Below are 25831 nucleotides of genomic sequence, written 5' to 3' on the forward strand. Positions count from 1 at the left end.
AAATATTGGTCTTCAGATGTGACTTCAACCCTCTTCTGAACTCAACATATTGCTTCCTCTACACTGATTATTCCTATTGTTGTAGCTTTATTCCCATTGTTTCCAGATCCCTCCACCCTTTCATACTATATATACTGAACATTTTCATTTGGATGACTCATGGACATCAAACTCAAGAGGTTTGCTGTTGAATGTGTCTATTGCCAACTGTGCGCTCTGTCATGCCAAGTCATTTCTTCAAGCCTAGAAACTTGAGGGTTTTCCCTGACACTTTGCTTTCTTCACTTTCTAAATTCTCTCTTCCTCCTGCTCCTGACCTTCCTCTGTGTCCCTCTTCCCTTCTCTGGCTCTCTCCCAGACCCTTCACTTCTCTCTCTTCTCTCTCCTCTTCTCCCTGGCCCTTTATTTCTTCTCATTCTTTTACCTGTAGAAAGGGCCACTGCATGCCGCTCCCCCTCAAATTCTAGTCTGTGTCCACATCTGACTTCTTCATATAACATCAACAAAATAAAAATACCTTGCCTGTCTGCTACTTCTTGAGCTTTGTTCTTGAAATAAATATTTGAATTTTATCATTTCATTTATTTGACTTTGGGCAAAATAGCTGACCTCCATTTGCTTTATCTCCTATAAAATGGGTGTAATAATATTGCCTAAGTCAAAAATGTGAGAATTCAATATGGATATTTGTACAACAGCTTAGCAGAAGCTGGTACCTGGTAAACATTATGTGAGTGTAGGCTACATCTATGTGTTTTCAACTTTCTTGGTTTTCTTTGACTGTTTCTAATATTACTGGAAAGCCTATTTGTCTCTATTGCTCACTAGTAGAGATTTTCTTTTCAAGTGAGTTTATTAAAGAATATTTAAGGTGGTCAGCTTTCTGAAAAAACTAAGCAAGTTTTTCATGTATTTTCACAGGTGTGATATTAATAGTGACATACTTTAAAATTCCTTTATAAAGTTAGATTTCATTTGCTAGCAAGGGAAAGGTATTTGTCGAGAAGCCGTAAGACTGGGAAAGCGTGGGGAATGTCACTGTTTGTGGGTCCTCAACTGTGTGTTACAATTGCAAGTCTCAATTCAAACTCAGCGTGTAACAAAAATAGGGCTTATTTACAAGGGGGAAATTGTGAGCGATATTAAAAAGAGGAAAACATTTCCAAGGCCACCTGTGCTACCCCAGCATCTGCAATGTCCAATAGTCCAAATCTTTAAAAGCTGCTCATGAAATATGGTCTTGTGCCTCTGATGAGCATCTGGAGCTAGTGGCACATCGGGACCCAACTCACGGTGGCAGCTGGAGGCAATCACAGGTGGCGCTGCTGAGGCGGCACTGCAGAAGACAGCAGCGGACCAGAGGCCGTGCTGGGCAGTGCCAGAGGCAGCAGCAACAGGAGACAGCTCTGGAGGTGGCGCGGGCACAGGCCAGTGGCAGACAGCTCTCAGAGGTGTCAGGCACAAGCCAGCAGTGCCTGTCAGGAGGTGGTGCTGGTAGTGCTGGAGGCAGGCACCAGCAGCCAGGAGGCTGCGCTGGTGGTGGCCTGGGCAGGAGTGGTAATTGATGATCCCAGGGATGAGTCAGAGATCAGAAATGAAGCCTTCCAAGGTGAGAGTCCCAGGGGCATGTGTGAGGTCTGGAGCGCAGGTCTTTCCAGGCAAGTGCTGACTCCTTCCGCTGGCCCCCCTTTTATGACTTTCAGGGTCCCTCTGCCCTCCCTTTGCTCCCTACAGCGGAGTGGATATCAAAGCCCATAGGTGTTTTTCAAAACTGGCTGGGGTTTCAAAACCCAAATGGCACATGTGGTGGGTGGGGGGTGGTGGCAGGGGGCGGTTTGCAGCCGAGCCTGGCACGCTCCACTGCACCACCGAAACGGGAGCCCAGAACTGCTCTTCCAACATCCTAAGGGGTCTGTTATTGGTGTGCGAGAGCTGGCGTGGCTCGACAATATTCGGGAACTTTTGTGGCTTGAAATTGACCATTGGATGAGGATTTATACCACGGAAATCAGGTAAATCCACAAATTAGAGCCCATTTACTTGCATATCACTGAATAATTTTGCTGAAGACCAGGAACATTTTGAAGGTTGGTGTAGTGACAAACATTCTTACTGTGAATTTTAATACATCATGGGGTAGATTGTGCCTGCAAGATTAACAGCTGTTATATCGCCCAGAAGGCAGTACAATAGCTTCCCTGTGACCTGGGTGTTGGTGCCATCATTTAGCATCAGAGGAGGGGGCTTTGCTGTGTTGTTCTCATGCCTGTGTATGTTTATCTGTGCTTCTGAGTGATTAATGGCCGATTGCTTTTTTTTTTAACCCACTGAAAAGTAGAAGAAAAGTAGTCTTATTTGATATAAAGGAAATGTAAACTGACAAAAACATTTCCTCCAAATTTTAGGACCCAGTTAGGGGAAATTCTGATTTGAGAGTAAGTGGTGTTGCAGAGAGCATTCCCAGCCCAGTGGGAAGGAAATATCTTACTAGAGGTCGGGATATTTGTTATGAGAAAATTACCTTATTAGGCTTAGAGCATTTGTTAGCATAACAAGTTCTAATTCCCCTATTGAAAAACTATCTTATAAAATGCTCAACTGGTTGCTTGGGTTTTTTTTTTCACTCACCTAGTGAAAAAACCACATGTGAGATCGTTTTGAAACTGACTCGTTCACGGCTCCCACTTCCTGTTGTGACGAGTGAAATGTATTTCAAAGTCACCGAGGTTCTCAAGACTGTTTTCATTCTCTCTGGACCAGTTCAGTTTCAAATTCATCTATAACTAGTGAAACTGAAACTTCTTATAATTTGATATTTCTATAATATGCATTTTTGTTGCTGGTTGGGAGAAACCGTTTGAACAATTACCTAAATTTTATAATAATTTGTCTTAGGAGAGGTGCTGTCAGAGGAGGGTTGACTCAATAGCTAAGCTCCCTTCACCCCTTCAAGTCGGAATAAAGTCCTTTCTTGGTGTTTGGGTACGTGTTCCTTTTGCAGCGAATCCCCACTTCTCATCCAGCCTAGACACAAGACTCTAGCATAGATTCAGAGCTGGTCTTGAGCAAAACTGAGAAAAAGCTATGGTTTGCTGGGGGCTTTCCCTAGAGCTATCCCTAACATTAGGTGGTGGAGACAGCTCCGGTTTCCATGAGCGCTCATGAGGGAGGAGAGTCACTGCTTCCCACTCAGGAGGCAGCGCTGCCAAGTCTTCACAGGTCTCCCAGCTGTTGCCTTCAGCTTTCCCTCCCTCCACCCCCCTCCCTATTATCTATCTGACTAGATCGCTCTATCTCTATCTCTATAGATCTAGATATCATTTTGCATGAATTAAAGTAATTCCACCATGTTCACTAGGGCCAAAGTGCTCCAGGAATATGTCTCTGTCCACCGCCCCCTTTTCTCTCTGTCCCCCCCATTTCTTTTTTGTCTTAATTGCTTCCTTAGATTTCCAGGACCCCAGATTTCCCCCAAATTGTTTCCACTATCTCAGTTTACTTACCTTCTTTTTTTGCCTTTGGTCCCAACTCTCAAGTAAAACTTATTTATCCAAATAATACATATTTGGGCTAACATATTCTGTTAATAGGTACTAACTCAGCTTTATTGAACTCAGACAATTGGTATATCAGAAAGGCCCCAGGAGACCACTTACGGGAGGGGAGGGATTTTGGAAAAGGAGGTAGGTCTGTGTGGGACTGAGACTAGGTCTTTGACATGATTATTTGCTTAAATGTCGCATGTGATCACAATGTATCTCTCTTTGCTTAAAATTTGGGACAATTACTGCCTTTGTTATGGGCAGTAACATGAGTGATGAATTTCTTGAGGAATAAAATTTTATTACAACACTCAAAGTAAAAAATCAGCATAGGACTTCTCAGGTGATACATTTTGTAGGGCATATAATTTAAATGCATGATTTGTCACCATCTCTGCTAAAGAACATACAAGACCTAAAAAAATTATCTTGAAGTTTTGTTTATTAGATACGAAGTATTTGTTGATACCTGAATTGTATAATATTTTACATATGATCATTTAAGGTAATGTTTATAGGTTTTCAGATCATTTTCATGCACAATCTTGCTAAATATTTATGAGACCTATACGATGGGAATTATGGTAAGTGTCTTGATTTCATAAATAAACAGGCAGGTCCAAAGGTATAAAGTGGTTTTTCCCTGGGTAATAGCTACTAATTATGACAGTAATGAATTGATTACAGGTTTCTGGAATTAAAATTCTCATCCTATTTCCACTATATTATATTCCCTTTCCAGCATATAGAGCCATGTACAACAGCTATTCCATCAGTAGCTATCTTTGCAGAATCATAACCAGGTACATCTAGAATAACAAAAATGCTATGGTAAGATCGCACACCCAAGTTTTAGAACTGTTTTTCAATTGAGTACACTTTTTTTATTCAAAATTGCTACTTATTAACATAAAGGATTGAGTCATTTAAACCTGAATAAATTCAGCTTAGATATTATTGAGGAAAAATGAAACTTCTTAAATCCAAAATGTCTCTCTCTCTGCATACACGCACGCATGCACACACACACACACACACACACACGACCATTTAAAAGCATTTAAAAATATTTTTGCTAATCTGATTAAATATCTAATTAAAATATATGGTATGAAATGTGTAGTTCAGATATATTGTCTATGTCTGATTTGACTATTTGAAGAGCTAGTACATAATAAATGTTGCTAATTAGCTTATCCTCCATGAGAACTATTCAGATCCTTAAACATGGGAAAAGAAATTCAAATCCTCCTGTACATAAGAATTCCTGACAAGGAGGGTTGGCAGTTACCGAGAGCTTGCCCCTTGAGGTGGTGGAATTTCTCTCTCTGGGATATTTAACTCACGTGGCTGAAGTATTGCCCTGTGTGGTAACAGGACCATGGATTTGATAGTCTTATGGAAACCTGCAATATTTTGAGATTGCCGCTGTCTTCCAGGTTTACTTAAATAATCGCTGTTATTTAGAAACTGCAAGCAAAGAAGCCAGGTAATTTTATTCTTCTCTCACAAAAAAAAATAAAAGGTGAACTACTGTATTATTTTTAAGAACTTCACCGAGCGTTATCCTGTCGTAACTAAAGTGGCAGTGAGGGCTGCCTGTGGGTGGAAACAGGAAACATTGGTGATAAATGCTGTGTTACATATTTTTTTTCAGGTTCAGCTCAATGTCTATTGATTCTAATTAGCACATTTTGTGCCTCAGCTAGTAGCTCCCCGATAGCTCTGCTTGGAGAGTTTTTTTTTTAGATTCCATCCTGCTCATAAACACTGCCACCTCCTCCCTCCTTCTCTCTTTACAAATGTTACCACACAATCAGAAATTTCCTCTTTTCTTTCCTTCCTGCATTTCCAGCAGGTTCCTTTGCGTCAGAAGCCGAGAAAGAAAACTCAAGGTAATTAGATCCCTTTTGTTTCTTTATTCCCTTTCGTGTGCGTGAGTGTGGTTTTGTCTTGGATGCCGTGTGCGGGACCAGATTTTTGTCTGTCTTAATGTAATGTCAGGAGGTGCACGGCAGATTTTTTTTTTTTTTTTTGGTTATTTTTGGATTGATTTTAAGAAATGATGGCATGCTGCTCATTTGGATGAATCCCTCGTGGCATGTCAACAGAGCTAAAGAGAAACTGGCACAGAAGTGGCGGTGTTTCTAGGGGGGCATTAACCCTCCTGTGCCCGTTGCATAACTCCTGCTATTCTTCTGGAAGGGAGCTGTGCCCGGGGCCACCATGTGCCTGGCAGCCTGGGATTTTAATTTTTTTCAACTTCTTCTTCTTGAATAATATTCTTAGACTAACACTTGCATTGTAGCCTCACTTTCTTTGGGCAAATCTTGTCCCTTCTAAGCAGCAAATGCATGTTGGAAAAGCAAATAAAATAGATAAATAATTCCCTCTTTTTTTTTTTTTTTTGCCTTGACTTTGCATGTATTTTGCTAAAAAAAAAAAATCCAACTGCCAGGAGGTAAACAATTAAGTTACCATTCACCCCATCACATAGATCGGGTACTACTTCACCTACCTTTTCACGTAACTTGCAGGTTTTTTCACCATGAGTCGAAGGAGGATATCATGTAAAGACCTGGGACATGCTGACTGCCAAGGGTGGCTCTATAAGAAAAAGGAAAAGGGAACCTTCCTGAGCAACAAATGGAAAAAGTTCTGGGTGGTGTTGAAGGGATCGTCGCTGTATTGGTACAGCAATCAGATGGTGAGTCCACTGCCTTGCCCCGGTCGCCTTCCCGAGCTCTTTAACAAAAGGTGGGTTCAAGATCATGGTGGAGCAGGTGACCCTTATGGGAAACTTTATTTTTGTTTCTGGGACTTGGAACAGAGCGAATAAATAAGTTTGCTATCGTTTCTGGTCCAGTGGATAGGTAGGTTATTTGGCTGTGTTTTATGGAGGAGAAAACCATCCTGTTTGACCTATCTTTGGTGGGGGAGGGTGTGCAACTTTATATCCTTGCTGCAGGAGGCTCTGGGTTCCAGCACTGTTGCTGTTCCACAGGAGATTCTAATTGTTTCAGCATGTACCTGGATAGCACTTGATGTGGGAACTTGACCTTGTCATAAGGTCCCTCCTGAGAAGGGACTCCGCCTTAAGACTGATTAAGGGTGAAATGGATTCACTTCTCAAAGCTATATATATATCCACTTCTCCTTTACCACCTTCTTCCCTTTCACCTTCTGTGTTAGGCAGATGGGTTTTGGCTAACCAGTGCGCTCGACTGGTGAGGGCGTCTGATGTTTCTCGCTGCTTGACGTGTTCAGCGATGGCCTTGAACCACGGCTACTTGGACAGAGCTTGAAAATTGGCCTAATTTTATCCTTGAATATGCAGTGCAACTTTGTGGTTGGCTAGTTTTCTGTTGAGAAGGGTTAGAAATAAAGTTGTTGATTGTTAGAAGTTGTGCAGCTCTTTCGGGACTTGAAACATTTCGAAAATGCTGACGTTGTTGAACATGGAGTAGAGAAATTTCATATAAATTTAGCTCTCTCCACTCATCGTAGCCCATGGCCTGTCTCAGGAAAGCTTGAGTTTCTCTTTGGAGTGTAGTGAAGCTCAGCAATGGCTGTCCTTTAATCAATTAAGGGAATATTACTTAGAAATTGCCCACAAGGCAGAGAAATTCTTTCTTAATGTGCCACTAGTCTTTAAAAATGACTTATGAACGTCCCGTACTCAAGCAACAGAACTTTGGAGCATGTGACTTTGTGAACGTTAGAGAAGTGCTGCAGAGAGTTCGTGGGTAACATTTTTGCTTGATAAATTTACATTCAACGGCCAATAGAAAATCTGTGACCCCTCACCCCCCAGGCCTTTGTCTCATGGAGATTTGATTAAACTGGCTCCAAGGCCAATCCCAGAGCCTGGCAAGAGCTCTCTCTGTGTGTGACTTGCTCCCTCCCCCCACTGTTTGTTTCCCCCTTCATTGCTTTGGTCTCACCTCAACAAAACATGGTACAAATCTTTTCAGCATGTTCTGTAAAGTTATATTTCTTTAAGCCTTTGGTGAATTTTTTTTTTTACAAGTTTATCAAATTTAGGAAGGTCACAAGAAAGAATCACCTTGTGGCCTGTGTAGTCTTCTAGCTCTCCTCTCTCTCTCATCTTCCTTCCTGCACAATCCATCATCTAGACTAGCACAAAATACTAGACTAGACATCATCTAGACTAGCACAAAATCCGTCATCTAGACTAGCCCAAATTAAGGTATCCAGGGCTTGGATCTTACCTTCTATCCTAAGGGATTTTTTTTTAAGCAAACACAACTTTCTTCTTAAGAAGTAATAAGGTTAATAGAATTTTCTCTCTCCGGATTCATACTATTTTAGACTTGATCTAAAATAAGTGTGATAAGTGATAGTCATCTGCATCTTCGACAAACAGAAAGGACTTACTGGTTTGCCTTGGGATAGTTCTCCAGGAATTTCCAGGGGGTGCTGGAAGGCCAGGAGCTGACCCAGCATGGCGCACCTGTGGGAGAGCACTGAGCTCAGATAGAAAAATGACATTCATGTTCTCATTCAGTTACATTTTTTGGCACAGATGTTCGGGCTGTGTCCCTTCTTCATCGTAATTAAAGGCAGCCCTTCTGAAGCACTCATGTACAGATTTGGCTTATTTGTCTTCATCAGTTCATTGGGTTCCTGCTTCTTTTAGAGAGTAATGAATGGCCTGTTGTAGGTGGTGGGCATCTCATATGTCCACAGGAGCAGCAGTGCTGGCTGAGACTAGCCAGAGGAGAAGACACCTCAACACACTGTGACACCCCTGTCCTGACCCCTGCCTTGGTTTGCTCCACAATGGGCATAAGGGAAAATTCACATAGTCAAGCTTCTATTTGAATGAGTTAGATTAGCAGCATCGAATGGAGACTAAGCTTACTGCTGTCTGCCTGCGGAATTAACCTACTAACCCAATGAGGTGGAACAGAAAGACTTCCAATTGCCTAACTCTAGGACTGTGTTACAGAGGAATTCTTCTCCACACACAGATGCATATGTGTGTGCACCCCCTTGCACACACACAACCACACACACACGCAACCCCCCTCCCCCACACACAAACTGACATCTTAATTATACGTTATGAGGAAAAAAGGCTGCTCAACTAATACTTAATTAACAGTCATATTCCTGCTATCTGTGTGAATGTCAACTGTGAAATAAGAGCCAGACACACGCCCTCCAGCTAAGAACAGCTATTTACTTTCTGCCACTTAAGAAATTCAGATTCAACAAAGTAGCTTCCCAGGCACCTAAGCCTTATGAACAAACTTCTTCTTATTCTACCTTTCCTGTTCCTTATTCCCTCTCAGATGGCTTGATGCTGAGAGGTAACAGCTCATGGCTTCCTAGTGAGAACTGCCTCTCATCAAATGACTACTATAAGACGAGGAATATTCCAGATACCGTTATCCCTATTCTTTTTCACTCCTCAAATGCATCCTCAGAAGTAGTAGTTGTTTTGAAATTTGGGAAGACTGAGGCTCAGAGGGAGCATACAAATGGCCCCAGGTGACACCAGGCATAGCTGGGGGAATAGATCAAGGAGTCAGCCCTCTGGGACCCCCCCAACCCCCAGTGTTGTGACCCCAGGCAGTGCCAGGACTGGATCACCCTGCTTTCTATCATTGAGGGGGTTCAGGGGGAACTACCCTAGAAATTAAATCTGGGGCAGTTCCCCTGTGAAGTGAGTTGATCTCATTGGCTTCCTTGGCTGGTTTCTGTTATTCCCTGATACCCCAGGAGTCCACATCACATTCCTCTGAGGTTGGTTCTTGTTGTCCAGTCACTGACTCGTGTCTGCTTTCATCAGACTTTGCAGCTTTAAATGGCATCACCCAGATTTCCTTGAGAAAGGTCAAACCAGAGACTCACCCACCATTTTCACACCCATATCATGTGCTGAGAGTGCGATTCAGCACACGGAGCCCATGCCAAGCCTTTCGAGCCGTGTTCAGGTTTAACTGCTATAAAAATCCAGGCTGTTTAAAATCCTGGGTGTAAGAAATCCACACAGTCGTTTTCTTTGGGCTCGGGGGTGAAGTACATCTTTATTTTCCTATTCTGGTCTTCCTGATCGATAGCTTCACTTCCCCCACCAGAGCTTCAGCTACAAAATTTACTTTAATTCCTGCTCAAAGTCATCTACTGGTTCTCCCTTTAAGCCTTTCCAGATGCTGTTTCTCAGCTCTGCAAACTCTTGTCTCCATGCCCTAAAGTCTTTCTCCCATCCCATGAGGCTAATACCTCCAACTCCTCAGTCAAATTTAGTTGAAACAGCACTTTTCTACGTGACCTTTCCTTATTCTCTGACCTCCATCACGCCATAGCAACTTCCACTCTTCCGATGATATTCATCCTCCTTCTTGGAGCTTTGTCAGACTTGCTGTTTTCCACACTGGACGGCAATCTCTGTAGGGCAGGGCCACAGAATATTTTTAGCACTGTGCACTGTGTTTGACACTTAGGCACTCAGTGAATATTTTTTGGCATCATAAATAAATGAGATTCGTGAAGCATTTACATGACCCAAGGGCATTTTGAGAAAAGGGGGTGGAGAGTGAGGATGCTTTGATGGAGAATAACTTTCTAGCAAAAGGATTCCACTTCTATTCTTAAAACAGATACAGGGTAAAGTGCAGTTTGGGATTTGCTAGAAGCCTCTGTGATTCCAAAGAGGTCCTGCAGCTTCTCTCATTTTGTCAGGACATTAGTAAGGGCTATAGGATTAGATTCTTTGGAATCATGACCTCTGCCTGAAAATCAGGGTCAGTAGATTAAGACAACCAGCCTGGGGCAGAAATGCTGAAAGAGAAATCAGAGATTTCTCAGGTAAATTCCATCTCCTCCAGCACTGCCCCTGGACCCTGCTTTTCACCAGGCACCTGCAGACTGAAGTTTGGCATCAAAATTTCCTCTCTGGTGAAGGAGAAGCAAAGTCCTGTGTAACTGTTTTCCTTCAGGCATGTCTCTATGAAATAGTGACAAGTTCTTAGGATATTACTACTTTTTTTGTTAAAACTATCTTATACTTTTAGGTTTGTAGATTACTCCTTTTTTTGGCGAGAATTTTTTTTTTAAATCTTCTCAGAATTCTTAATTAAAATCTTGCTTAGTTTCTTGGGAAATATGTTGTGGATTTTATTTATACCCAAGACAGATCCCAAAGTAAATGTATGTTATATAACCAACATAATGTTAGTGAGATTATTGAATGTTTCTATACAGAGAGCACACCTTCATTTACTTACTGGTGTGTGTGTGTGTGTTTTGCTTTATCCAGGAGCATAAGTGGGCTATTAAAATATTATCGGCCAATGTTATTTCAATAAAACAAGAAGAAGAAAAAAGGGAATCTTTATCCATTGCCTTGTGGAAGACAAGATGCAATGCCACTTTTAAAAATTGGATATTCTTTTTCTGTAAACCTTTTAAAGATGTTTATTAAAAAAATTACTCAACCTCACTGAGCCATCTGTGTTGATAGCTCTGCTCAGCATAGATAGAATCAAATTAACCACTCCATTGTTCTTAAAAGCAAAAAAAAAAAAAAAAAAAAAAGCAAAGCAAAACAAAAAAACAACCTTCCAAACAAAAAAACCAAACACCAAAAACAAGAGAAGTCCCCCAAAAACAAAACACAAAACTGCGTTGAGGGGCATAGACGTTATGTTGGTATGTTTTCAGAGGCCTTCCCCAAGCCATTTACTCTTTTAATTACAAAGCACGGTTTAATATTAGTTACAGATCATAGAGCTTTAAAATCCCTAAATGAACCCAGCATGAAAAGTTTACCATCCACCCATTTATCCATTCCCCCTTCTCATTCACCTACATATCCTTTCACCACTATATATTGAGAACTTAATAATTTGGCTCACTTGTAAATGCTAACGTAGGTTTTAAAGAAAAAGAGACTGCAATTCTTGTATTAAGACCCTGTAAACTGATGGAGGAGAAAAGACAAGAAAAATGGTTGGGAAAAAATGGTTCTGACTTGGAACAGTACTGATACTCCTCTAAATTCCAGTAGTAAGGGAGACATTTTGAGTCAAATGTGAGGGAATTCTGCCACAGTGACTTTTACCCCTGGGCGATTTGCTTTCCTTTTGGTTGGGAAGGTGTATTTTTCCCTTTTTGTTATTTTCCAAAGCTGCATCATTTCCTTGCTCAAAGAGACCAGTTTGCCTTACTAGACAAAACACAGTTTTCAACAACAACAACAACAACAACAACAAAACAGCCCTTCTGTGGGGTGTAGGGCACATAGGCTTTAGGAAGAAGAATCTCTTTCCACACCTTGGGAGGCAGCTTCATCTGGTGATGGAGGGTAGGGGCTGGCATTCCAGTCTGGGAACTCTATGGACAAGGAGATGAGGATATTAACGACTAAGGCAGGAGACTGAGTTAGGTATTACACTGAATTCTCATAATAACCCAGCAGATAGATTTTATTATCCCCATTTTTCAAGGGAGTTTACTGAAGCTCAGGGAATTAAGCTCACTCAAAGTCATATAAAGAGTAAATGGCAGAGCTGGGAATAAAAAAAACACCAAGATATATCAATACTGAAGCCATGCTCTTTTGCTGAAGTTGCATGACTTCCTTGTCTAGAGGTGAGACACCCCTCAAACTCACAGTGCAGGGATGTGGGTTAGGTCCAGTAGGCAGTGGGGAGACACAGCATATTCTTTTTTTTTTTTTTTTTTTTAAGTAACATAGCTTTCTTTTTTTTTTTTTTTTTTTTAAATTTTATTTATTTATTTATACAAGCACTGGTTACAGTCAGAAGCGCGGGAAGGTGAGAGAATTCACCAGAGCCAGAGCGGGGAGCAGAACAGGCAGAAGGACCGAAGTACACTGCTGAAGGGAGCAGCGGGCAGCAGGAGAGGTCTGCGCGCCATGTGGGACCCTCGTCAGTGGCCGGGGATCGAACCGGCGCTGCAGAGGCTGTAGGCAGCTTCGCAGCCCAGCGCTCAACCGCTGTGCCACCAGGGAGGCCCATATTCTTTTTTTTTAAGATTTATTTATTTATGAATACAAGAGCTGGGGTACAGGCCAGAGATGTGGGGGGTGAGAGGATTCACCAGAGACAGAGTGGGGAACAGAACAGGCAGACTGACTGAAGTACACTGCTGAGGGGAGCAGCGGGCGAGACAGGAGAGGTCTGCTGTGCCATGTGGTCCCCTGCTTGGCCGGGGATCGAACTCATGCTGCAGAGGCTTCGGATTGCTTCATAATGCTGTGCTTAACTCCTTGTGCCACCAGGGAGGCCCGATACATATTCTTGAGTTGGAAGATGCTCTACAGAAATTTACATTTGAAAACTGTTAGCTTAGCAGTCCTAAATAGGATGTGATAGAGAAGATGTGGTATAGAATAAGTGAAGGAACTTCCAGAAAGTCCACTAAGAGATGGTGACAAAATGTAGGCACGGTGGCAGGAATCCCTGGTCCACGGTAGAAAGACTGAAACACTACATGGTAAAAAAGGGCAAAGCATGGTGAGCCCTTGGCAAAAAGACACAAAACACTCAAGGCGAAAAATAATGATTTCATAAGCCAGAAAGAAAAAGAAAAATACCGGGTGGTCCCACTCATAGCAGGAATCTAGAAAACTTAAATAAGGGACCAGGAAAAAGAATAACTATAAGAAAGAAAATATCAAAATCAACAAACAGCTATGAACCAGAGACACTCTATGGGGGGTGGGGGCGGGGAAAGGAGGGCTGGGGTCAAAATAAGGGGGTTGTAATTGTATGGGGAACATAAAAATAAAATTTAAATAAAATGTGAAAAAAATAAAATGTATAATTAAAAAATGATTTCAAGCTTTGGAGCCTGAGGAAACTGGGAAAATACAGAAATTAAGGGGAAAGAGTTTGTAGCTAAAAATGCAACTCATTTAGACTTAAAGTTATTTACTTTTTGTTTTATTTTAGTTTTGCGTTTTTCTTCTTTGTGTAAAATTACTAGTAACTTGTGTTGCTTAGTAGTCAAGTAACCATTTATTGATGTTATTTGTGCTGTGGCATCAACAGTTGGAGGGAGCTCTGGGGCCCCTGGGCTGTGCATAGAAGAGGTGACTCACCCAACTCATTTCATAGAGACTTGGGAAATTGATGAGGCATGTAAGTCAATTTCTGGCTTAGTGCATATAATGCAGACTTTTCAGTTCTTTGAGAATCTCATCTGCCTGCCCAAATGTGACTGGTGTCTCTCATTGTTTGAATGGTTCCACTGGTGTGTGAGTTCGAGTAACTTTGACTGTAGCATATGTTTTCAATTTTTAGCTACAAGTGCATTTCATGTGAATACAAGAGGAGCTTAGATTTGGAAGGGATTTTTCTTGGAATTAGCTTTATGAGAATCTCTTATAGCAAAGATTTAATCATTTTTAGGCTTGGCAGAATTATCTTTGCAGAAAATTATCCTCAAAATCAGAATTTCTCTTTTCATAAGAGTACATTTTGGAAGTTTCAATAAATATGCAGCATCTTTTTTTCAGCACAAGAAAATTAAAGAATTAGTTATTCCTCCCTGGGAGAAGACAATACAGTCTTCTGTACCTTTCATTAGAAATCAGTTACTAGCAGAGATTTTAGACAAATATGTGTGAGTTTACCATAGATTGGGGAAAAAACCAGGAATTTATAAGTGATATAATCCGAGATTTTTCTATTCATTTAAAAAAATTAAAAAAAAATTTTTAACATTTATAATCTAAACACCGAGACATATTCTTTACCTCTAGTTTAAACTGCCCCCAGAAGTTAGAATTAGATGGGCTCAAGCAACACCAGGTTCTTTCGGAACAAATTACTTATCAATGAATTACATAAATCAGTGAAAGCATTATTGAATATCCGACATATTCCCAGAGTTCCACCAAAATGAGATACTTTTTGAATTTAGAATTTCTAAATTACTTTAACACCACACTGGTTGTTTTAGCCAACAACCTACTTCTGGATGTATCCCAAGCAAAATTCCAATTTTCTAAAATGTATTTTCAGAAAATATAAATCAAACTAACTAGGTGTGTTTGTATTGGGAAGGAAAATGAGAAAGAGTAGAATTGACAGCTCCACCCAGGGAAGAATATAATGGTGAGCAGTTGACCTCAAGATGACAACTGATGGCTGAAATTGATAAAAATGACTATGTAGTCCCACTTGAGTGTAAGAACCACTGAAGCTTTTTGAACTTTGTCACATCTCTCCTTATGCTTTCTTGTGTGTGGAAAAGATCTTTAAAATGATGTTTGATTTAATTCATGTATTGCCCAAGATGCTATCACTGTGCCCATTTACTTATTTTCCTTAGGTTCCAGAAGGTATTTCTAAAATAAAGGTTTCCCACCCCAACTTTGTGATCAGCCTGTCAGTATTTGGGGCAGGCTGTTTTCAGTAACTTCTCATAGCTAAATTTATAGAACGTGGGAGCAATTACTAATGCTGACAGTATTTTTCAATTTTTTTCAAAACTTCAAAATTGATTGTGAAATACCAAGATGATGAAGTCCTTCAATTCTTCATCTAGTTCTCAGGAGGCAATGAGATTTTGGGGCCTGACGATTGGAAGAAGATGAGAGTTAATGATGCTGGTTGGGACATGCCGGGCACAGTCCCAGGTCACAGCCTGACAGATACTGTTGCAGGGGGAAGCAGGATCCTCCCTCCCTGGAGGCCACTGGTGCTTTCTCTGGTGTTTCTACAACTTCTCCCTGTTTTACTTCATCTTTTTTGGGTAGAATCTACATTCTTGTTTCTTGCACACCTACAGTAGTTTTAAAAGATTTAAAATATTGCATAATATATGTTCATTCAAGAAAAAGGATAAAATACAAGTGAGCAAAATTTAAAAAAGAAGATAGGGAAACACACAAAAAGAAATGAATTAAGATCATTTATTTATTTAAATGATGTGCAACCCCACCTTGATGTGATCACCAGGAACATTTGGTGTTTATTTTGGCCAATATTTTTTGCTGTGTTTTCCAAAATAAAGTACTATTGCAAGTGCTGTTGCAACTTGACTTTCTGACTAAACAATAAATTCTCAGCATATTTTCATGTCAATACAAAGAGATCCACGGCATCATTTCTAATAACTGTATCACATACAGATATATCATCTTTTATTTATCAATCCATACAATTTAAAATCAGAATTGCTTTGATTGTTAAATCCTTTAAAATAGCTAACAGGAGACAGAATGCACAAGCACATAGACATTAACTTAAATATGAAGCAATGCATATTTGTATTTATGTGTCTGCATAAAGATAATGTGTGTATCTGTATACTATCAGTATTAGTGGGCAAGCATATGATGTGTGGGTTTTAATTTAGTCATTTTTTTGAAGCAAGCAGGTAGGAAGGAGGGTTTCCCTGGGATGGGATGATGGGAAGACATCACCTTGGGTCTCGTCCTGCACGTCTTAGGAAGCTGTGTACCTTTTGTCAGTGATGCAACTCTCTCCGCATCCATTTGTAAGTACACTTTGACCAAGAATACTGTGTCTGCATAATCAGAGAGACATGGAGAAGATCAAATGTATCTTAAAGCAATATAAAAAACCAAAGGCACATATACAAAGACAATTTTAAATACATTTTAGATGAAATGTTCTTGCATAATATTATGATTTTAGGATGCAGAAGATTGTGCTAAAGATTTTCAGACACTAAAAATGGCTTCTTTGGATGACAACAGCCTGTCCTGGTCAGGACATCCTAGAAATATGCCTACTGCCCCTGTATCAAGGGTAATTTTAAGCCATAAAACAGGGGAGTTAACAAGAGGGTCTTGGGGGATTCAGCACAGTGTTTCCTAGCTTGGAGGGAGAGTTCTGGCAATCATGATTTAGTGATACCCTTTTCCCAAGCAATTGAATGAGTAGTGGCCCAAGGGATGAACTGAACTTTGGGTTAGATTTGAGGGTTTTCTGGAGAAGTCATTACTTGAAGATTTATCATCCTCTGGAGCAAGTTCTAAGGGCCAAGGACCCAGCTGCTTCTACAGACATGTTAACTGGGAAACTCATCTGCTGCCACACTGCTGTGGCTCATTGCCCAGAGAGCAAGTTTCAAGAACATTTCAGAAGGAAGTTATGCAGTAGAAATTAAAAAAAAAAAAGAGAATATTTTAAAAAAAATTAGGAACTTAGGAGACCGTGATTGAAACTATCTTAAAAGAAGACACAGGTGATGACATCCTGTACAAGGTGATGTTCCCCAGTTCAGGACCAGGAGGACAGGTCCTGCCTTGCAGAGACTTAACGACGAAGGCAAACTAGCCACCCACTCCAGGCCTCGGCTTCCATCCCTGTGAAACAGACACGGACAGGTGGCTGTTACCTGTGCAAGGGCTGGTGCCCATCAGCAGTCTGTGCACCACTGGTCTTTTCAGACTTTGAATCTTATGAAACTTGCTGTGGCAGATGCGTTTTCATCCCTTTCTGTCAAATGATGATTTTCAGAGTAGTATATTTAAAAACTTTTAAAAGGCAAAATGCAGTTTTAAACTACACATAATATGAACTTTAACTGCTTTTAAAAGTGCAGCTCAGATGACCTTCAGTGTATTTGTGAATAACTTCAGAACTCTTACAAAACCCACGCCCTGCGCATTCAACAGTAGCACCTCATTCTCCATTTCTCCATCCCTGGCGACTGTCATTCTCCTGTCTGTCTTTGTGAACTTGACTACTCATTGATAGTCAAGTCCTTCACATTCCATCATATTTTGTCCTTTGTGATGGGCTTATTTCATGTAGCACAGTGTCCTCAAGATTCATCCATCTTGTAGCAGCATCAGAATTTCCTTTCTTTTTAGGGCTGAGTAATATTCCATTTTATGTGTCCACCATGCTCTGTTTATCCATTCATAGCTGTCGATGAACACTTGGGTTTGACATGCCTTTTGGCTATTGTGGATAACGCTACTATGAAGGCGAGAATAAAATAATCTTGTTGAGACCCTGCTTCCATTCCTTTTGGTTACATTCTCAGAAGTGTAATGGATAGATATTATAATAATTCTATTTTGAATTCTCCGAGGAACTGCCTTGCTGCTTACTATAGTGGCTGTACCATTTTACGTTCTGCCAAGAGAGCACAGATGTGCCACTTTCCCTGCATCCTCACTAGCACTTGGTATTTCCTGTTTTATTTTATTTTATTGTTTTACAGTAGCCCTCCCCATGGGAATGAGGGGGTTTCTCACTGCAGCTCTGATTGGAATTTCCCTCCTGTTTATTGCCCTTGAGCTTCTGGCCACTTGTGTAACTTCTTTGGAGAAATTATGTTGTTGAGTAGCATCTTAATGACCCTCATGAAACTCAAGAAAGAAGTTTAGAGAAGTTTGAAAGTTCCTGAAGTATTGAAAGATTTAATATACATTGTGCAAAGGCAAGATTGTGCATTTAGCTGTGATTTTAAATGAACTAACCTTATTTTTTATTTCTTCTAAATATTTAATACTAAAAGAGAATATACCAAAATTTTAAATTTTCTTAAATGGTATTGCATTTAAGAGTAAATGGCATTTACTCTTCCCCCAGTACTTCTTTAACCATGGTTGATAGATAAGATTTCTTAAATAGCCAGAGAAATAATATATTCTGTAATAATGTAAAAAAAAATACCAAATGTGTTCTATGTAGAACATCCATTTCCAGGCATTTGTAAGAAGAAAATCTCTTTGGATAAAAGTTACATTGTATCCATAGGGTAACATTAGATAAATCCAAATGCAAAGATATTTTAATAAAAACATACCCCAGATAATGTATGAAGGATGTAGGGAGCTTGCTAGTATTATCACCCTCCAAAGAATTAAAAGGCCTTTTTCAACCATTAATCTGAAGCTAAGAAGATAAGAAGTGAGACACAGAAATAGCTAATCAGAGAGCCCAGCTGACAGTGGACAGAATAAAAACTTTATTTCACTAAAAACTTTATTTCTTTCTGGGCCATTTTGTTACTTTTCATTCCTTTTCTCAATTCTTACTATTTCTTAGGAATTAATGATAATGACATGTTGAATTTTTTATAGCTTTAATAATTTCACAGCATGACTCTTGTCTGTGTCTGAGCTGTTAGCCTGGAGACACTGTTCTGTCTGCCTCTTCATTGTGTGTGCACTGACCTGGGCGATTAAGTGCTCTGCTGACGGTCACACAGTAGGTGGCTTCTTCCTTCACAATATTCTGACTGAAAATTCAGGGTCTTTCCTCTGCACCTTTTCTGGACCTCAGAATCTCTTCTCCTACTAGCTGGCTGAGTCTGAAGAAATTCTCATGTTTATGATAATTTAAGGGATTGCTGGTACTGATCTGAGTTCTGCCATTGAATAATACCACACAAATTTTCCATTTTTCAGTGCCAATCTAATTTGATGTTTAGGTTAAAAACTGATCAGTTTCATAAATCCTGGCACTCAGCTAGGGCTAATTTTCCGCCAAGGGTTATGAGCCTTGATACCATAATTGTTAGTTATTATTATCTGTTTCTTCAGGCATTTCCCCTGCCAAACCTGTTTCTGATATCTAGAAGAGAAAACACAAACAAAACAAAAAATCATCTTTTCTTGCTTTCCTGGCGGTGCTTGGCATAGTGCAATGCTAATAAGCTCAGCTCGCTGCCTGCAGCTCATGCAACACTTGCAGAATCGGTTCTGTGTGTCCATTCCATCTTTCCTGCTCTGAAAGGAAGGGGCAGGTGAGTTGCTTATCAGGACCAAGCAGCACTATGGAGAGGAGGGAAACTTTGGAGTCCATCACTGAGTAAATTGTACATATAAGATTCACTCTATGAAATTTACAATTTAATACCCTTTGGAAAATTTACCAAGCTATGCACTTATTACAATAAATCAGTTTTCAATCATCTCTATATATCAATATAATCCTTTATCACATTTACAGTTACTTTCCGTTCCTACACTAGCTCCAGGTAACCTCCATTTTACTTTCTTTTTTAAAGATTTATTTATGCATACAAGAATTGGGATGTAAACCAGAGGGTGTGTGTGTGTGTGTGTGTCTGTGTGTGTCTGTGTGTGTCTGTGTGGTGGTGGGGGTGGGGTGGGGGCGGAGAGAGGATTCACCAGAGAGAGTGGGTTGCAGCACAGGCAGAGCTACTGAAATCCACTGCTGAGGGGTGCAGCAGGGAAACAGGAGAGGTCTGCTGAGCCATGTGGGTCAGCTCCCTGGCTGGGGATCGAACTGCAGTGGCAGGCAATAGCTTGGTAGCACTGTCTTTAACCCCTGTGCCACCAGAGAGGCCCCACCATTTCACTTTCTGTCTCTATAGATTTTCCTTTTCTGGATGTTTCATACCAAGAAGTAGGAGAGTAATCTGTGGTTTCTTGTCTCTGGCTGTCACTTGGTGGAATGTTTACAAAGTGGGTCCATGTGGTAGCACCTGGCAGAAGTTAGCTAAACAGTGTCCTTTGTGTTAGTACACCAGGTTACTATTTACTGGTTTTTGATTATTTAGATTGCATCTATTTTAGCTATTATGATTAATGCCTTTATAAAAATTTGCACACAAATCTTTGTGTGGGCATTTGCTTTTATGTCTATTGGGTAAATACCTCGTAATGGAATGACTGGGTTGTATAGTAATGACATATTTATGTGTTTTTTTAGAAACTGCTAAACTGACTTAGTTAACAATTCATTGTCAGAGGAAAATGATAATGTTCTTATCATTGTTCATAAAACCCATTTATTTCATGTCTGTTGAATATCTCCTTTGTGCCAAGTGTTAATGACAGGACTGCAGAAAAAAGTGTTTCCTTCAATGTGTTCATAGTCAAATGGAGAAACGGACATAGAACCAGATAACTGTAGACAGTAAGAGAAGTTTGCAAGTGAAGCCCACTCGTGGTGCTGGTGGGCAAAGAGGACACTTACTCTTGGTTGGAGAAGGAGGGGAAACTTTTTGGAGAAGTTGGCTCCCGGAGCCGTATCTAGGACATTAGAAAACGAGGAGCAGAAAACAACCTGCCCTGTTTGCAGTCCCCAACCCTCTTTCCCCTGATCTAATTTGCTTTTCCATAGTCATTACTGCCTACAAAGCACGATGCAATTTAGGTGCTTAGATATTGAGCGGTTGTCTCTTTTCCCCTTGGGAGTAGAGATCTCTGTTTTGTCCACTGACATATCCCAAATATGTTGTAAAGTGCCTGACACAGAGAAGGCCCGCAATACACATTTGTTGAGTAAATGAAAGCGTAACAACAATGGTTTGATACAATTTTGTGCTTAATGCTGTGGAACACAGCAACAGCAGGGGAGATGCCACGGAGACAGACACAATCAGAGATGCTGGGAAGAATGAATGGGTTGGCGTTTAAGGAGCAACACCTTTGGGAGTGTGAGACTTCATGCCACAATGTGAAAAACATTATCTTGCCTCAGAATTTAAGATTACACGTGGTAAGATGAGCTTGCACCACAGCCAAGGGATGGGTGGACACTGTTGGTAAGAGAACACATTTTCTTTAGGATACAGAGGGGAGTTTGTAGACACCAGTGCAGAACTTCAAAGAATCTTTTCAGAAATTAGGAATCAATGAAGTGGAGGGAAATCATTGGGAAAAGTTATTTTAGTTAATGTAACAAAAACCGAATCTGAGTGGATAGCAGGAAGAAAAGGAGGCAGAAGAGGAGAAACTGCTTTTCCTTTAGGATTTGCCCATGATAATTGAGATTGCACTGGTGAACCCACCATTCAGTAATTAAACAGACCATCAGGTGACAGGTTAAGTTGAAATTATATGTACATATATCAGGTATCACATACATATTTACACAAATTCATTTATATATACTTATATAATATATATCATACTATATGCATATATACGTACTATTTTAAAGAAAGAAATGACCATCACTATTGAGTTTTGAGCCTTATAAGAAAAAGACATTTCAAGTAAAGAGCTAGATAAATTGATTCATGTAAGAGATTGAAGATGGGACAGGCAGAGTTGGAGATCTCACAGTTGCGTTTTTCTTAAGAAAAGAGCACAAATTGCAGTCTAGTTGGTGATAAGGGAAAAGACACGAGCTGATGAAATGAACTAAAGGCACCCACAGAGCTAGTTTAATAGCTAGCTGACTTTTAAAATTAAGTTTGTATTTTCAAAATCAATATTTACTCATCTCCTAATAACCACTTACTCATTTGTGTTTAATCTTGTGGAATTTATTTCTCTACTCAGAGACAGTAGTGTAGACAAAAGAAGATTTGTGTTCTGTGATAAACAATCTAGCTCCCTGTGGCTGAGTTAAATTTTGTTCATAGAGATTAACAATTTTTTAGAGGTGGACCATTATTACAATTCGTATAATTTTTCTTTAATGTTCTAAAGCAACATTCAAGCTCTGTCTTCAAAAGCATTGTTTCTTCCATACTCTTTCCTTAGTAGAAAGAATGTCTAGGAATCAATTATGGAATGGAGGTCTTTTAAGACATGGCTCTGTGGTTAAATTCCCAAGGAACTGCCTAGGTCTTAGGAGAAGACATGTTTGTTCAGTGTGTTAACTGTTTGGTTTATCTGAGCTCATTTAAAGCCAGTAAATTGTAGATCCATGATAAGAACAAAGATTCGCTAACTCCAAAGTCAGGTCTCTGTCCACCATATGTCAGAATGCTAACTAGGTGGCATCTTCTGTGATTGTGTCTGCCTCCATATGTTGGCCGTCCCTAAATGGTCTCCTGTTACTTCCCCTGGAAATATTCTGGATGATGAATCAGGAGAATACTAACCTTTCTCATAAACTGTGTATCTGGGATAAATCCAATGAGGATTTAGGGAGGTATCTTTTGATTCTCCTTCATTTCAGCTCTCTCTGAACAAACATTCTCTCAGTACTCTGCTAGGGTTTATTTATTCACATTTTATGATGTGTATTTATTTCAGGCAGAGAAAGCTGATGGATTTGTCAACCTGCCCGACTTCACTGTGGAAAGGGCCGTGGAATGCAAGAAAAAGCAGTAAGTTGTCTATCTTTTCCTAAAAACTCTGAGCCAGGACAGTACCCCTTCCTCATGTGAAGACTTGGCACTTTGGAAGATAATGAAGCTAGCACTTAAATGTCTGGAGTTTTTTAAACATTATGAATCAGCACCCTAAACAAAAAAAGGGACTTATCCTCCTGTTTTCTGGAATTTCACTTTGTGGAGCAGATGGATTTTAAAACCCCGTGGAGCCTTGGCATGGTGTGTTGAAAATAACTGTCTATGAAAAACAAGCTCCCATCCAGGATTGGCAGGAAGGTCAGATGTCAAGGTTTTGTCCTTGTAAAGAAAATGACCGATTAAATAGGACTCCCCAGAACTGCAGATATGATCACAAGACCAGATTCTTTTTCTTAGTTCATGCAATTGTCAGCACCCTTGAAATAAAAATTTCTGAGATGTCTTAAGCTTGAAGATGACACCTTGATTCCACTTAGGTCCAAAAGATTGAAGGACCAACAGAGACCAAAGAAGTCACCAGTCCACTGTCCTGGTTTTATTGACAAGGGAACAGCCAGAGACTCTGGTCCTTCCTGAGCCCTGAAGAGAGCCTACTATAGACTCCCTGTCAAGTGCTCCCCTCTGATACCATCTGACTGCATTTTGCATGTGTCCTCTTCACCTTTTCTTATTCTCCTGCCTTTGACCTCTTTTCCTGCCTATCAGAAAGGCCCATTCCCTGTTGACCCTTGCTACCATAGCAGTGATTAATTCATTTTATTCCCCTAAGAAGACAAACTCTTCTGAAATTTAAGTGCGTCACTCTGGTGTCGCTGTGCATATCCAGTGATGTGTGGGGTTGTGTTGATTCTTGTGGTTTTGACCAAACTGGTTATTTTCAAAAAATCTGACCTGTGCTGCAGAACTTCCGGTCAAAAGTGTAGAGTGTATACTCTTTATTGTCTGTCCTCTTAAATGACATGCTATATATTTTTAAAAAAATCTCTAAAAATCTATCTTTTTATGTTATGTATTTCTCTTACTAATGCAAGGTGGCAAAGAGGCATCTTTTGATGTCTTGTCACAGTGTGAAATTCTAGACCCGATTATCTTCCTATAAATAAAATTTCCTATATATTTATTGTATTTAAACAAGCACATGGCATTATGGAGACGATTTGAGTAATTCGAACTGAAACCTTCATCACTCTAAGTTTCAATTTATTTATATCATATGCTTTAAATAGAAAGTGCTGACCAGCCCAAAGTTAGTCTTGTTCTGGAAATCCTGACTTGAGGAATTATGCCTCTGCTCATACAGTAGCGATTAGACAATAGTTATTTAATATCACTAAAATTATTTTTTGTAAATTTACAAAGAAAGAAGATGAGCTTACCATACTTGTATTTGGCTGGTTTACTTTCAAACCTTTTTATGACTATAAAAACTAATTTCTCCTGTGTCTGCTTTTTCTCCTTCAAGTGCATTTAAGATCAGTCATCCACAGATCAAGACCTTTTATTTTGCAGCTGAGAATGTGCAGGAGATGAATGTGTAAGTAGAGAAATGGCCAATTCAATCTTTATGGGAATAGACTTACTTTGACCAGGTCTTTGAGTTTTAAGCATATGTTCATTATCAATTTTTGATTTATTTACTTCTGCTGCTTTTCTAAGGATTAATCTCTTTAGCAATAGAAAATCTTTTTACTGTCTTCCCTCGTACTTGGAAGCATTTTAAAGAACTACACATCTCAAAATGGTTATTTTGGAAGAAGATAAGTTTCTTCTGAGAGAATCGCTAAGTTGAGAAGGGACTAGACAAAAGTCATTATAAGAAAATGTCAGAATGAGATTTTGCAGGGAGAAAGGGCTGAAAGTATTATGGAACCAATCTCACGGCTTTCAGATCTGCAAATGAAAAACAACTCTACAGCATTTAATGTGCTGTGCAGGATTATCATCATGATTCACATGCTTGTCACCTCTCCATGCTCTCTCCTGACATGTTACAAAGAAATCCTTTCTCAGCGCACATGTAAAGTAAAATTTTATACCCCAACTCCATTTCCTGCTTGTTCAGTTTAAATAAGTGGGATATGCACACATGGGTTTACCGATCCTAGTCCCTTTCTTACTGGCTTCGATTATGGCCAGTCACATGACTATTGTTTTCTTTTTCATTTAAAAATTTTTTTAATTGAAGTGACTTTGTATCATGATGTAATATGAGTTGCAACTACATACACATTAGGTTCATCTCTAAAATTCCAACTTTATTCCTCAACATACCCATGTCCCTTCTGGACTCACCTACCCACCTGCTCCCTTACCTCTGGTAACTGTCAGTTGTTATAGTTCAGTAATTTATTTTTGTTCATTTGTTTTCATTATACACCACATATGAGTGACATTGTGTGGTGTTTGTCTTTGATTTCACTAAAGCAGAATAACTTCTAGCTCCATCCCTGTTGTTGCAAATGGCACCATTTCATCTATTTTACCAGCTAAATAGTATCTACTGTGTTTCTTATATACTGTCTTTTTTATTCATTCATTGGTTGATGGGTACTTAGTTTGTTTCCAATTCTTAATTTCTATAATAGTATCATAAGAAAGAAGGGAGAGCGTAAATTTCTTCTAGTGTTTTTGTATATGTATTTTTTTTTTTGGCAAGTACCGGAAGCAGGATAATTGGATGGCATGGAATTTCTACTTTTTATTTTCTGAGGCCTCTCCATACTGGTCAGACCAGTCTGCCGTCCCAGTAGCAGTGTAGGAGGCCTTGTCTCTTCACATCCTCTATGATAACTTTCGGTTCTTGTCACAGTATATATTTGGAGGAGGTTATATATATTAGAGGTGACTGACATCAGGAAACATGCTATTTAATTTAAGCCCCATTCTCAGAGTTGTCAGAGTCTCCTATTGCCGTCATACAACTACATAAAAAGATATTTTTGTCTTTGGAACTCCTGCTATGTAACCCATAGCAGGTCCTGGGCAACAGGAGTAAATAACAGAGACATAAATCCTCCGTTCACAGAGTCTGTTTCACTACTTTGCACATATTTCCTCTCTAACTCCCCTATGTAATTTTTCTTTGCCCTCTTATTCTGGAAACATAAAGAAGAAAGGAGTTGCTTTTCCAACATTTACAATAGCCAGGTGATAGAAACAACCTAAGTGCCCAAAGACAGATGTGTGGATCAGGAAGATGTGGTCTGTATGCAAAGCAGAATCCTAGTGAGCTGTAGGAAAGATGAACTAACTGCCGTGGCAACATAGATGGGTTGGAGGGGATG

At 39.9% G+C, this 25831-nt stretch overlaps 1 protein-coding gene across 1 annotated transcript in view; it reads left to right on the plus strand.

Moving 5' to 3' along the window:
* The window catches only part of IPCEF1 (interaction protein for cytohesin exchange factors 1), a 143769-nt gene that overhangs the window by 68803 nt on the left and 49135 nt on the right, over positions 1-25831 (plus strand). Inside the window, exons 3-6 of the mRNA XM_037520636.2 lie at positions 5398-5437; positions 6080-6249; positions 22489-22562; positions 24010-24081. Coding sequence (XP_037376533.2) covers positions 5398-5437; positions 6080-6249; positions 22489-22562; positions 24010-24081 — 356 coding nt within the window. The remainder of the gene's footprint in view (positions 1-5397; positions 5438-6079; positions 6250-22488; positions 22563-24009; positions 24082-25831) is intronic.

Source organism: Talpa occidentalis, unplaced genomic scaffold (genome assembly GCF_014898055.3).
Source record: "Talpa occidentalis isolate TD23 unplaced genomic scaffold, MPIMG_talOcc4v2.1 talOcc4.2, whole genome shotgun sequence".
Lineage (NCBI taxonomy): Eukaryota > Metazoa > Chordata > Mammalia > Eulipotyphla > Talpidae > Talpa > Talpa occidentalis.